Here is a 13,612-nt window from a genome sequence, read left to right as displayed (position 1 = left end):
TCTTTTATTAATGAATATAAATTTCCAAAGTACGACTCATGGGTTACAATGGCTTCCCCCCCCATACCGTCCCTCCCACCCACAACCCTCCCCTTTCCCACTCCCTCTCCCCTTCCATTCACATCAAGATTCATTTTCGATTATCTTAATATACAGAAGATCAGCTTAGTATACCTTAAGTAAGTATTTCAACAGTTTGCTCCCACACAGAAACATAAAGTGAAAAATAATAGATGATTTTTTTAAAATGATGATGAAATCAGATCAGACCTATTGTCATGTTTAATCCCAGTGAGAGTCAAGTTGGGAATTGAAAATTTCTTTCTTTTTCTTTTTTCTTTTTTTTTTTTTTTTACAGAAGATCAGTTTAGTGTACATTAAGTAAAGATTTCAGTCGTTTGCACCCCCATAGAAACACAAAGTGAAATATACTGTTTGGGTACTCGTTATAGCATTAAGCCTCAGTGTACAGCACGTTAAGGACCGAGATCCTACATGAGGAGTAAGTGCACAGTGACTCCTGTTGTTGACTTTACCAATTGACACTCCTGTTTATGGCATCAGTAATCTCCCTATGCACCAGTTATGAGTTTCCAAGGCTATGGAAGCCCCTTGAGTTCTCCGACTCTTATCTTGTTTAGACACGGTCATAGTCAAAGTGGAGGTTCTCTCCTCCCTTCAGAGAAAGGCACCTCCCTCTTTGAAGACCTGTTCTTTCCACTGGGATCTCACTCACAGAGATCTTTTTGCCAGAGTGTCTTGGCTTTCCATGCCTGAAATATAGAGTTCAAATTTGACTCACTCATTCAACAAGTTATCTTATTACAGCTTGGAGCAACAGGGAGAAGAGGAAGGCCATTTTATCGAAGCAGTCAGGAGAGAAGAAAAGCCCTGTGAGGATGAGCTTTTAGCAGGGACCTAAATGAAGTGAGGGTGTAAGTCACATGAGAATCAAAAAGAATGTGCCAAATGGAGGAAGTAGCAAGTACAAAGACTATGAAGTAGGTAAGACTGGAACATTTGAGGAACACCAACAAAGTCAATATAAAATGGAGGAGAGAGCAAAGAATACTATCTTCAAGTTTTTTTGTTAAGAGAAAAATATACATTGTCTGTTGTCACTGTACTGTGCAGAACCCCAGAGCTTCTTACTACTAAGTGTAACCTAGTACTCATCAATCTTTAGCCCTCCCTTCCCAACTTCCCTCCCAAGCATCTGGTAAAATTTATTTATTTGTGGGCAATCCCAGCAGTTAACCTGGCTGCTAGCAGGTGGTGGGATGCCTAGGCACATTTCTCCCCACCCCCACCTTCTGCCAATCAGGTAAACTGCTCCCAAGTGTGGTCCAGGCCCACCTGGAAAGCTACCTTCAAGTTGACTGGAGAGGCATATTGGTGCCAGTGTCGGATCTGTCCTATAGTTAGTGTTCCCCTGAGTTAGTTACACTCCTTCTCTCTGTCCTTTAAAAGGCAGACGTGGCTGTGAATAAAGTCAGACATGTTCACTGAAACTTGTTTCCGGTGCTCCTTGTGGGAAGGACACTGTCACCCTACTCTCCCTTACAGTGTGGCTTTGCAGGTCAAGTCATATTTATTCATTTGAGAGTCAGAGTAACTGTGGGACAGAGAGACAATCTTTCATCCACTGGTTCATTTCTCAAATGGCTACAAAGGCTGGGGTCAGGCAAGGCCAAAGCCAGGAGTCTAGAACATCATCCGGGTCTCCCACATGGGTAGCAGGGTCCCAAGTGCTTGGGCCATCTTCTGCTGCTTTCCCAGCAGCATTAGCAGGGAGCTGGATTGGAAGCAGAAGCCATGATGCCTGCTTGATATTCATCTTTCTGTGCTTGGCTTATTTCTTTAAAAAAAAAATGTTAAAGATTTTATTTATTTATTTGAGAGGTAGAGTTATAGACAGTGAGAGGAAGAGACTGCTGCGGCTGGAGGATTAACCTACTGCACCATTGCGCCAGCCCCTTGGCTGATTTCTTGTAATAAAATAAACTCCAGTTCCAACCATGTTTTTGCAAATGAGAACATTCCATACTTTTTATGGCCAAGTAATATTCAATTTGTGTGAATGTACCACATTTTATGTAGTCATTAGCAGATGGACACTTAGTTGTTTCCGTTATGTTGCAATTAACATGTTGAGTCCAGTTGTCTCTTCAACAGATGGATTTCATTTCCTTTAATATGACTTAACATTTTATTTTTAAAATTTTTTTAATTTTAGTTTTTTAAAAAAGATTTATTCATTTACTTGAAAGAGTTACACAGAGAGAGAAGGAGAGGCAGAGAGAGACAGGTCTTCCATCCGCTGGTTCACTCCCCAATTGGCTGCAACGGCTGGAGCTGCGCCAATTTGAAGCCAGGAGCCAGGAGCTTCTTCTGGGTCTCCCACACTGGTGCAGGGGCTCAAAGACTTGGGCCATCTTCCACTGCTTTCCCAGGCCACAGTAGAGAGCTGGATCAGAGTGGAGCAGCCAGGACTTGAATAGGCGCCCATATGGGATGCCGACACTGCAGGCAGCGGCTTTTACCCGCTATGCCATAGCGTTGGGCCCCAACTTAACATTTTAAAGGATCACTCTGGCTCCTATTCATGAATTATAGCAACTATCCAGTGTTAGTTACATAGAGTACTTACCGTTAGGTCTCACAAGCAGCACGAGCTCCCCAGAATGTCGCTCACAGCTGGCTTTAATAAATAGGACCACCTGATCATGAGTATGTTCTGCAATGTCTCGACCATTGATGAGTACAACTTGGTCCCCTTCATTCAATCGAGGGACACAGAGGTCAGCCTGTAATGTAATGCACGTAAGGTTTTAGAATTGCGTGCAGATTTCTGAAAGTACTGCACAGGGATTCATTCTCACAGACTCCATAGCTGCAGAACTAAAACAACATACAGAACAACATCTAGTCATTCATTCATCTGTTTTCAAGAAGCAGAAATCCAGCTTTCCCACGAAGGTACTATCGTTTTTTCCTTTCTTTATCTAAGAACTTGTTTCCTGATGATATACTTTGTGCCCACACATACACGTAAGACTAATGATCACACAGATACAGGCAGCCTTCACTTTGCAAAGTCTAGATACAAATTTCAGTTCTCATCAGGCCGCAACAACATGGTCAAATTTTAGTTTCCATGATGTATTAAGTGTGATAAACTTCATGAAGTACAAGCTTTGCAGCCAGCTCTTCAGTCCAAAAATCACTGCAAAACTGATCGACACACATGATGATCAGTTACCAATCACATCACTTCTTTCAAAGTCTATTAATGCTCTGTCGACGCACATCTGCTATTCACTTCATGCACAGCAGCAAAGTATACAGTTGTGTTCCTCCTTGTCTCCCAGTAGTAAGCTCATATAAAAATGGATACTCTTAAGAGGGAAATGACTAAAAAAGATAAAAGTGCAGCAAATAAAAAGTGATTAACCTCGGAAGTGAAGTTTGAATTAAACAGAGATTTGGAGAAGAAATAAGTGACCATGGAAATACGGATCTTACTGCTCTTCAAGAGACTCCAGGTATGCAGACAAAGTTATGAAAAATTGCAGAACATTTCACAACATTGAGAGTCCAAGGACAAAATGTGAGAAGTCGATCCAAACTTACAGAGTACTATGACACTCTGCTAAGGCAAGATAAGACATTACTTTGTATAATGAGTTATAAAACATGCAAGAAGCAAGTACTATTTAAACTGCCCATGATGTTTTCACAAAGAAAACAATTATTAATGTTTCTAATATTTTAGATTAGAGGATACTAAATCAATATTAGTTTTATTCTTTTTTCTACTTTTCTATACCTTTATAACAGACAGCAACAAAGACTTTAATGTTGAAAAAAATTTAAAAGTCATAGGAACAACTTTAATATTTCCAACTGATCATTAAAGTCACTGTATGGTTTCATCTTGCATGGTCATTTTTATGGTCCTGTACTACTATGCAAAGTGAGGACTGCCTGTTTACAAACTAGTGATTAAGGTAAAAGATATAAAAGGAACAGAAATACAGACAGCATGTTCTGGGGGCATAGCAATGAAAACAGTCAAGTTCGATGAATGAAAAGCCAGGTAGAGAAAGAAATAATCTGGCTGACTCTTATAAAAAGAAGGAACATCTGTGATAGAGGCATGAAGATATGGAGGCAAAACCACTCAGTCATAAACACAACTCAACAAAATCCAAGAAGGCAGCGTCATCAGCGGAAAGAGCACTGGTCCATAGAAGTCACATTATTCTCTAATGCTTATGAAATGTGTGATCTTAGACATCTGAAACTCTGAAAAAGCAGCAGTTATTTGCTCTGGTTATTTCATAGATTTGTTATGAAGACAAAGATGAGGTATTCAATCCAAGGCTTTAAAATCTGAAATATTCATATTTAAGATTATGCCAATTCTCTTGAATGGTTTTTCCCCTCAATGTCTGTAGTGAAGCAGATGACAGACACTTGAACACTCATTCTATTTAGTATCAGCATGATGCTTCTGTGTACCAATTTGGTTGCAAATTTTTGTGAATGTCTTTGCAACAACAAAGTGAAGTGAACTGGGAGCTAATGATACTAGCAGAAAGTGAGTGGACTGTATGGAGAACAAAGAGTCAGCCTCCCACATTACTTTGTGGAGTATAGTTAGTAATAGCAGAAAAGAAGAAGTATTAGCATAGTGATGCATCTCTCTCGCTGAATCCACTACCAAAAAAGGGAATTCCTTTATACTTAATCTGCATTTTGTCAGATATACTCTAACTTTCTATTTGTGTTTCATTCTAATCTGGAAAGTCTAGATAAACTCTATAATTTGGTTGGAGCAATAGCTACTGGCTAAAGGATTATCAGATGGGAAGAACTACACAATTTTGTGAATCATTTTGTTTCAAAAGGTGTCCAACACACACACACACAAACATGAAAATATTTGGAATCCTGTCCCTTTCCCATAATCACTCAAAATATGGTTTCCAATTGGAAGACTGTGGTAGCCTCCAAATCAATAAAAATTAAAATGATAAAGTGCTACTGTCTTAAAGTGCTCAATGCAGCCAATATTAATGGGAATGTACAGCTCCATGAAGCAGAAGAGAAAAATCACTACTAACTTCTATGTCTTCAGAAGAGAATTTAGAGTTAGAGAACTCAGTTTGGGAGTGATCCTGTCTGTACAGTGTTCCCTGTGCACGCTTGACTTAATTCAAAAATATAATCACTTCTCAGAAGAACCACTATTACAGCTGCTATTAAAATAAAATATTGCTTTTTCTAATATAACAGCAATGCATGCTCACTGTCATGATTTAGATAATTAAATATGGACTATAAAAGTGATAAATATCAGTAATTCCATTTCCCATACAGAACACTATTAATACTTTTTTTTTTTTTTTTTGACAGGCAGAGTTAGACAGTGAGTGAAACAGAGAGAAAGGGCTTCCTTCCATTGGTTCACTCCCCAAATGGCCGCTACGGGCCGGCGCGCTGTGCCGATCCAAAGCCAAGAGCCAGGTGCTTCCTCCTGTTCTCCATTGTGGGTGTAGGGCCCAAACAATTGGGCCATCCTCCACTGCCTTCCTGGGCCACAGCAGAGAGCTGGACTGGAAGAGGAGCAACCGGGACAGAATCCGGCGCCCTGACTGGGACTAGAACCTGGTGTGCCGGCGCCGCAAGGCGGAGGATTAGTCTAGTGAGCCGCAGCGCCGGCCGGAAGTCTAGATAAATATTAAAAAGTATTAGCTGGTGCTGCGGCTCACTAGGCTAATCCTCCGCTTGCGGCGCCAGCACACCGGGTTCTAGTCCCGGTTGGGGCGCCGGATTCTGTCCCGGTTGCCCCTCTTCCAGGTCAGCTCTCTGCTGTGGCCAGGGAGTGCAGTGGAGGATGGCCCAAGTACTTGGGCTCTGCACCCCATGGGAGACCAGGAGAAGTACCTGGCTCCTGGCTTTGGATCAGCGCGCTGCGCCAGCCGCAGCGGCGGCCATTGGAGGGCGAACCATCGGCAAAGGAAGACCTTTCTCTCTGTCTCTCTCTCTCACTGTCCACTCTGCCTGTCAAAAAAAAAAAAAAAAAATATATATATATATATATAGACTTCCTCTATGTACACAATTTATGTTTTTAAAAAAACAGAATAAAATATATGTGGGATAACATGGATTTTTCCATAACACCATTTTGTGGACATAATTTCAGATTTGTGTAGACATAAATTATCACCTCGATAGCTGTAAAGCAATGCATGCTTTATTCCAGTAAGTCCAATGATGCAAATTGATTTTTTTTCTTTAAACTGTTATAAGCCATACCATAATGAACATTTTGTGCAAGTATTCTTTGTTTTCTGGTCCAATTATTTCATTAGAGGCCATGCTGAAAAGTGGAATTATCAGATAATTCACAAAGTCATGTTTTCCTTCCTATCTGAAATTCACAGTTGATTTGAGGCAATGACTTTCAACATTTTAGTTACCTCTTTTTGTCTCTACCTCTGTACCTTGAAATAACATCTCCCTTTTGTTTTCCTTTTCTATTTTAGGCATTCTCTACTAATTTTTTACATGACAGAATTCAGCAATCTTTCATTTTCTCATGTCCTAAACATACACATATACCCCCTAAATATATGTTAAATAATTGTGGATTATCTCTCCCAATTTTGTCTGCACTTTTCTTTGTTATTCATTTTAAAGATTATTTGGAGGGAGGGAAGGAGGAAGGGAGGGAGGGAGAAAGTGAGAGGGAGAGGGAGAGAGAGAGAGAGAGAGAAAGAGTGCGTCTTCAGTTGTTGTTTATTCGCCAAAGTCAACACCAGCTAAAGCCAGGCAAGGTTGGAATCAGGAACCAGCAACTCCATCTGGGTCATCAACATGGGTGGAAGGGACCCAAGTACTTGAGCCATCATCTGCTGCCTCTCAGGGTGTGCACTAGCAGGAAGCTGGATCAGAAGCAGAGGTGGGAATTGATAGCAGGCACTACCATATGGGATGTGGGCATTCTAAGTGGTGGCTTAACCTGCTATGCCAAAATGCCTGCTCTATTTAAAAAATTTACTTGAGAGGCAGACAGACTGAGAGAGACACACAAAGATCTTTCATCTGTTAGTTCACTTCTCAGATGCCACAACTTCCTGGGGTGGACCAGATCGAAGTCAAGAGTGAGAAATTCAATCTAGTTCTCCCACATGGGTGGTAGGGATCCAAAAACTTGAGCCATCACCTGCTTGCTTCCAAGGGTGTGCAATTGCAGGGAGCTGGAATTAGAAGCAGCGGCAGAACTGGAACCTTAGGTTCACTGATAAGGGGATGCATGCATCCCAAGTAGCATCTTAACCATTACATCAAATGCCTGTGCCAGAGTAATTTACTTATTTATTTATTTGAAAGAATTACACACAGAAAGAGACAGAGAGAGATGAAGATCTTCCATCTAATGGTTCACTCCCCAAGTGACCACAACAGCCACGGCTGTGCCAGGAACTTCATAGATACAGAGACACAAGCATTTGGGCTATCTTTCACTAATTTCCCTAGGCCATTAGCAGGGAGTTGGATTGGAAATGGAGCAGCAAGGACATGAACTAGTGCCCCCATGGGACACTGGTACTGCACATAGCAACTTAATTCTCTGTGCCACGCTGGCTCAGAAAGGAGTAATTTTATATATATAAATTATATATAAATATGTATTTTATATATCCCCGGTTCCACTCTTGAACCACAATTGAATTTTCTGAAACAAGAACATCTCATCTAAGCTGGATCTATTTGGGGATTATTTTTCATGAGTTTAGAATGTATTTTTTATTTATTTGAGAGGCATTGAGAAAAGGAGCACAAGCAAGAGTGAGCAAGCTCACCCTGTGGTTCACTCCACAAATGCCTGCAATTGCTGGGGCTGAAGCTGGAAGCTAGGAACTCAATCCAGGTGTTCCCCATGGATGGCAGGGACTCAAGTATTTGAGCCATTATCACTGCCTCCCAGGGTTTGCATTATTCAGATGTTTGAGTTGGGAGTAAAGCTGGGTGTTAAACCCAGGCACTCCAATATGGGATGCAGGCATCTTTTTTTTTTTTTTAATTTATTTTATTTGAAAGCCAGAGTTACACAGAGTTACAGAAAGAAAGAGAGAGAGAGAGAAAAGAGGAGAGGGAGAGAGGAAGAGGGGAGGGAGCGAGAGCGAGAGATCTTCCATCTGCTGGTTCACTCCCCAAATGGCTGCAATGGCCAGGACTGAACCAGGCTGAAGCCAGGAGCCAGGAGCTTCATCCAGGTCTCCCATGTGGATGGCAGGGGCCCAAGCACTTGAGCCATCTTCTGCTGCTTTTCCCAGGCCATGAGCAGGGAGCTGGATTGGAAGTGGAGCAGCCGGGACACAAACCAGTATCAATATGGGATGTTGGCAATGCAGGTGGCACCTTTACTTGCAACAGCACAATGCTGGTGTCGCTCCCCCTCTTCGTGGAGGAGCAACACAGGACCCTGCGCTGTTCTTTTCGTCTGCTCGGCCCTCCCCGGGTTTGCTGCTGGTTCTTCCCGGGTTGGCTGCCATCCCTTCCACCTCCGTGGAAGGGCAGTTCCCCCTGGCCGCATTCCCCACTTCCGCAGGGGAGCGGCATACCACCGGCCGGTTCTCTCGGGGGCTGCACGGGTTCCCTTAGATGTTCCCCATAGATGTTCCTGGTGCATGCCGTCTCTCTCCTCCTATATAGTCCTCTTCTGCCAATCCCAACTCGGCTGCCCACACGCCGAGTACGCCGCTCTCCAATCAGGAGCAAGTCCTACAGTTTATTGGTTGAACTGGAGGCAGCTGTGCGGAAGCTGTTTACTTCTCTCCCAGCGCCATATTGTGGGAGAGCAGATGCATAGAATAAGTCTTAATTCGAGTAACTTAGTCTAGTCCGGATTGCTCCCCACAGCTGGTCCCATGGCATCTTAACTGCTAGGCCAAACACCCAACTCGGGAGTTTATAATTTAGACTGAAGGACTGGTTCAGTCGCTCTAGGTTACTGAATTGGTAGTATGTACATCTGGAAGTTATCAGTAGTTATATCCACCAGACACTGAGGATCAAAATTTTGGCACAGCAGTTAAGATGCTATTTGGGATGCCTGCATTCCATATCAGATTGTCTGGTTGGAGACCCAGCTCTGCTTCCAAACCAACATTTGGCTAATGTGCACCCTGGGAGTCAGCACATGATGGCTCAAATACTTGGGTCCCTGCCACCCATGTGGGAAACCCAGATGAAGTTCCTGGCTCCTGACTTTGGCCTGACCAGTTCTGGCTGTAGTGAGCATTTAGGGAGTGGACAAGTGGATGGAAGATATAAATAAATAAAGAGAATACAGTTATAAAAAAAGCCAACAATGCAAGATTTACTTGAAAAATTAAAATAACTTACAGGTGTTCCTGGTGCTACTCGGGACACAATCACAGGCATCTTCTGATCATAACCTCCCTTAAAAAGAGAACAAGTCAAATATTATTGAAGTGAGAAGATATTAATTTAAAATCCAAGTACAACATAAATTCTAGATTACCTTTACATTGAATCCAAACCTTCCATTTTCATCAGGTTTCATTTTGATGAGAACAAGATTATCATGTGGAATACCGCCATTCGGCTTAAAAAGATAAAAAGTAAGTAATATTATTTTCTTCATTTATAATCTATCCTTAATACATATAAAGTGAACCTTTTGTATGCTTCTGTCATGTATACTATGTAAATAACCATAATTCCAATCAAAATATTGGTTCAGGAAAGTAAATTTTTTGACAGGACCAGGTCTGTCTTTGTTAATCACAGTATCACTAGACCCTTGGCTCAAAGCTTCAGACATCACAGGTGCTCACAGTATTAGACAAATTCAAATGATACTTCCTCTGCTTGATATGTGTGCTTTTGAAAAACTGCTTTAAGACAGATAATTCATATACCATATACATTACCCATTTAAAATCTATTAATTTCAGAATATTTCTACTACAGTCACAGAGTTGCACAAGCATCACTACCATCTAATAATTTTAGAATATTTTCATCAACTCAAAAGAAACCTTGCATCCATGAGCACCCATTTGCCATTCCCTCCTGCTCCCATTCTCTGAACCCTAGTCAACCTGTACTATACTTATGATCTCTATAGGTGTGACTATTCTGAACACTTCACATGAGAAACCATGTAACACCTGGCTATTTGTTATTAGCTTCTTTCATGTAGTATGCTTGATGCTTATTCTTTGAAGGGAACCATCTAATTCTATACCTTAAGATGCAGGTCAGAGATGATCTCTCTTGGGAATCTTCCCCTTAACCCCAAAGCAGAATTAATTATATATTCTGTGAATTCCCTATAAACACTTTTAATTAGATAAGTTATCATATTACTCTCAAACTGTATTTCTACTTTCTCTAGACCCCATTCCTTCTTCCATACTCAGGGACAGTGCCAACAATTCTCTTACTTCAGTATCCATTTTCCCATCCTTCTGGGAAATACTCTCACCTTTCTGATTTAATGAAAGAACTCAAGATGGAGCAAGATGGTGGCTACGCAAGCTGCTGCAGTGTCCATCTCCCCACAGGGACACCAATTCAAACAGCAATCTGAACACCAAGCCACCTTTAAGAGAACTACTGAAGCCATGTGAGAGACCTTAGTGGCTCATTTTAGTTAACAGAATGGAAGAAAGCAAGAAGGCAAGAGTTGTTAATATCACCCCTCCCTCCCTCAGCTAAGAGGAGCTCAGTGTGGAGAGAGACACTTCCTACTTGAGAGAGGGGAAGGGAACTGAAACGCAGTGCCAGGCCCACCACAGTGAAATTCAGAGTTGGACAGGGCCATATGGCCCCTGCCTCCAGGCCTGCCACCCAACCTCAACCACTGGCAGAAAGCAGAGCAAGACTCCAGCTGTGTAAAGTGGGCAGGAGAGTCTTGGTTAGGACTCTGCCTTGGTGCTCAGAGCCAGGCCTGCTGCTGCCTTGAGATCTAGCACCTGATAAAGCCCACAGACCTCCACCCCAGGGCTGGCACTCCTACATAGCACCTCTTGACCTGGCTGTGGCTCAGATGGAGGCCTGTGCTCTGGTGGGAAGTGCTCAGTCTGGTGTGTATCACTGCTAGCCTCATGCGGGCCTGGTGTGCACTCTCAAAACTTCATGGGGCCCAGTGATTGTGACACCAGGTGTGACTCAGCCTACTGCCAATTTTGGGTGGTGCAGGGGCTGCTCGTATACCCCTCCTCCGTCCTTGGGCAGGCATCAAAGAGCCACAGGACTACGTCCTGGGACTCACACTGGCCCAGTAAAGCCTAAGGGTTCCTGCTGCTAGGACACTGCATGTGGATAAAGTCTCCAGACTGGCCCCAGTATCAGGCAAGAGGCCTGCGCCCTGCTGGGACGGACTTGTTTCAGTGTTGATTATCACCAGACACACCCTCAAGACTGCACTGGGCCTAATGACTGTGAGACCCAGGAGTGAATGATCTGGTACCTGCTGGGTAGCTGCAAGGCTGCCTCTACCACCCCTCCTACAACCCAGTGCAGATAGTAAGGATTGTTTTGGGACTCAGTGGCAAGCTGGGAAAATCCAACAATGAGCAGATGCTAACAGTTCCTGTCCCCAGGCTAATGCCTGCACATGGAGCCTCTGGACCTGCTCTGGTGTCAAGTGGAGTTCTGTGGCCCCAGTCATTAGTCTTATACTTCAGCCAGTACCATGAGTGGCTGGCAGGAATGGCACTGGGGGTGAGTGCACCACAGCAGGGTGGGCTCTGGTCCCACCCCTAGCTGCACTGGTCACCATGGGCTGTGAGCTCTGATGGTGATCTAGCATCATGGCACTGTAGCTGGAGGACCAGGAGTCTGGGCCTAGCCCAGCCCCACTTACAGGTTGTATGGAAGGACTACTCCCTTTAGGTATTTCCCTAGTTTATTTTAAACAACACAACAACTGCAGATTTGGGACAAATCTGATTTTGGGGGATACTCAGTATCATATTTATGTATTTTTGTATTAATTTGTAAAGTCTTGTGATCTATAGTATGATCTACCCTGGAGAATATTCCATGTGCTGTTCAGAAGAATGTGCATTCTACAGCCACTGGATGAAGTATTCTGTGGATGCCTATTCGGCCCAACTGATCTATGGTGCAATATAACCATGCTATTTCTTTGTATACAAATGGCCAATAGATATATGAAAAAATGACCAAAATCTCCAGTCAGAAGAGAAATGTGAATTGAAAGTACAGTAAGATATCGCCTCACTTCAGTAAGATTGGCTATTATCAAAAAGACAAAAGAGGGGCACACCTGGAATTTAAGCAGTTTGGCCTGATAATTAAGCAGTGTCCTACACTGGAGTGCCTGGGGTTGATTTCTGGCTGCAACTCCTGATTACTGCAGATGCAGATCCTGGATGGCAGCAGTGATGGCTCAGGTAGCTGGGCTCTTGCCACTCATGAGGGGACTTGGATTGAGTTCCTACTTCCTGGCTTTGCACCAGCTAGAAATCTTAGTTAAGACATTTAGAGAATGAGCAAGTGGATGGGACCTCTTTTTCACTCACTTTAAAATAAAATAAAATAAAATAAAATAAAATAAAATAAAATAAAATAACAAAAGATAATAAAGGGTGGCTAGGATGTGAAGAAAAGGGAACCCTTATACACTGTTGGTGGGAATGTAAATGAGTATTGCCATTGTGTAAAACAGCATGGAGGTTCCTTACAAAACTAAAAATAGGATTACCATGTGATCCAGCAATCCTACTACTTGGCATGTATCGAAGAGAAATGAAGTGAATACTTTTTAAAAAAATTTGCACTCCCAAGTTTATTCTAACACTATTCATAATAGTTAAGAAAAAGAAACAACATAGCTGTTGATCCACTGATGAATGAATAAAGAAAATGATACATATACACAACAGAATACTAGTCCGCCATAAAAGGGGCAAAAGCTCATCATCAGGAGCATCATGAATGAAACTGGATCTCTTTTGTTAAGTAAAGTAAGTCACATGGAGAAATGTTAAGTACCACATAATCTTTCACATGTGGTGTCTAATATAAAAGGTGATTTCATAGAAGTTAAAACTATAAAGGTGGTTGTCAGAGGCTGGGGAACAATAGTACAGGGAGGGATGAGGACAGGTTGCTTAACAAGAACTTATGTATAGTTAAATAGGAGAAAGAGGTTTTGGGCTTCTTTTTGCACAGTAGGATGACTGTAGATACTGTTAGTGCACTGTATATTTCTCTATCAAAAAACTAGAAGTTAGGATTCTGAAAATTCTCCCTATAAAGAAATGTTAAATGTTTGTGTGTGTGTGTGTGTGTGTATATATATATATATATTTATCTTGATTGTACATAATAAAATGCATATATGTACTGAAACTCCATAGGGTACTCCATAAATATGTACAATTTTTATCTGTTAAGAGTTTTTAAATTAAAAACAAAAACAAAAACTCTTTCTAGGATCTACTTCATCATCAGCTACTGCCCCAAACAGCTCCTTTTTGTTGCTAAAAAAGAGCTGCCCACACTTCCTATTTCCTCCAGTCCCACCCTCCCAGTC

The 13,612-nt window shown here is 42.2% G+C and overlaps 1 protein-coding gene across 6 annotated transcripts in view; it reads right to left on the bottom strand.

Moving 5' to 3' along the window:
* Nucleotides 1–13,612, bottom strand: part of PTPN4 (protein tyrosine phosphatase non-receptor type 4) — a 193,664-nt gene that overhangs the window by 27,298 nt on the left and 152,754 nt on the right. For all 6 annotated transcript variants that reach the window (XM_051848753.2, XM_051848751.2, XM_017342790.3 and 3 more), the window contains 3 exons: nt 9,563–9,646; nt 9,424–9,480; nt 2,651–2,807 (listed from right to left, as the gene is read on the bottom strand). In XM_051848753.2, coding sequence (XP_051704713.2) covers nt 2,651–2,807; nt 9,424–9,480; nt 9,563–9,646 — 298 coding nt within the window. The remainder of the gene's footprint in view (nt 1–2,650; nt 2,808–9,423; nt 9,481–9,562; nt 9,647–13,612) is intronic.

The sequence above is a fragment of the Oryctolagus cuniculus genome, chromosome 3, assembly GCF_964237555.1.
Source record: "Oryctolagus cuniculus chromosome 3, mOryCun1.1, whole genome shotgun sequence".
Lineage (NCBI taxonomy): Eukaryota > Metazoa > Chordata > Mammalia > Lagomorpha > Leporidae > Oryctolagus > Oryctolagus cuniculus.
The sequence above is the reverse complement of the archived record's forward strand: the minus strand, read 5'-3'. Positions and strand labels throughout refer to the sequence as shown.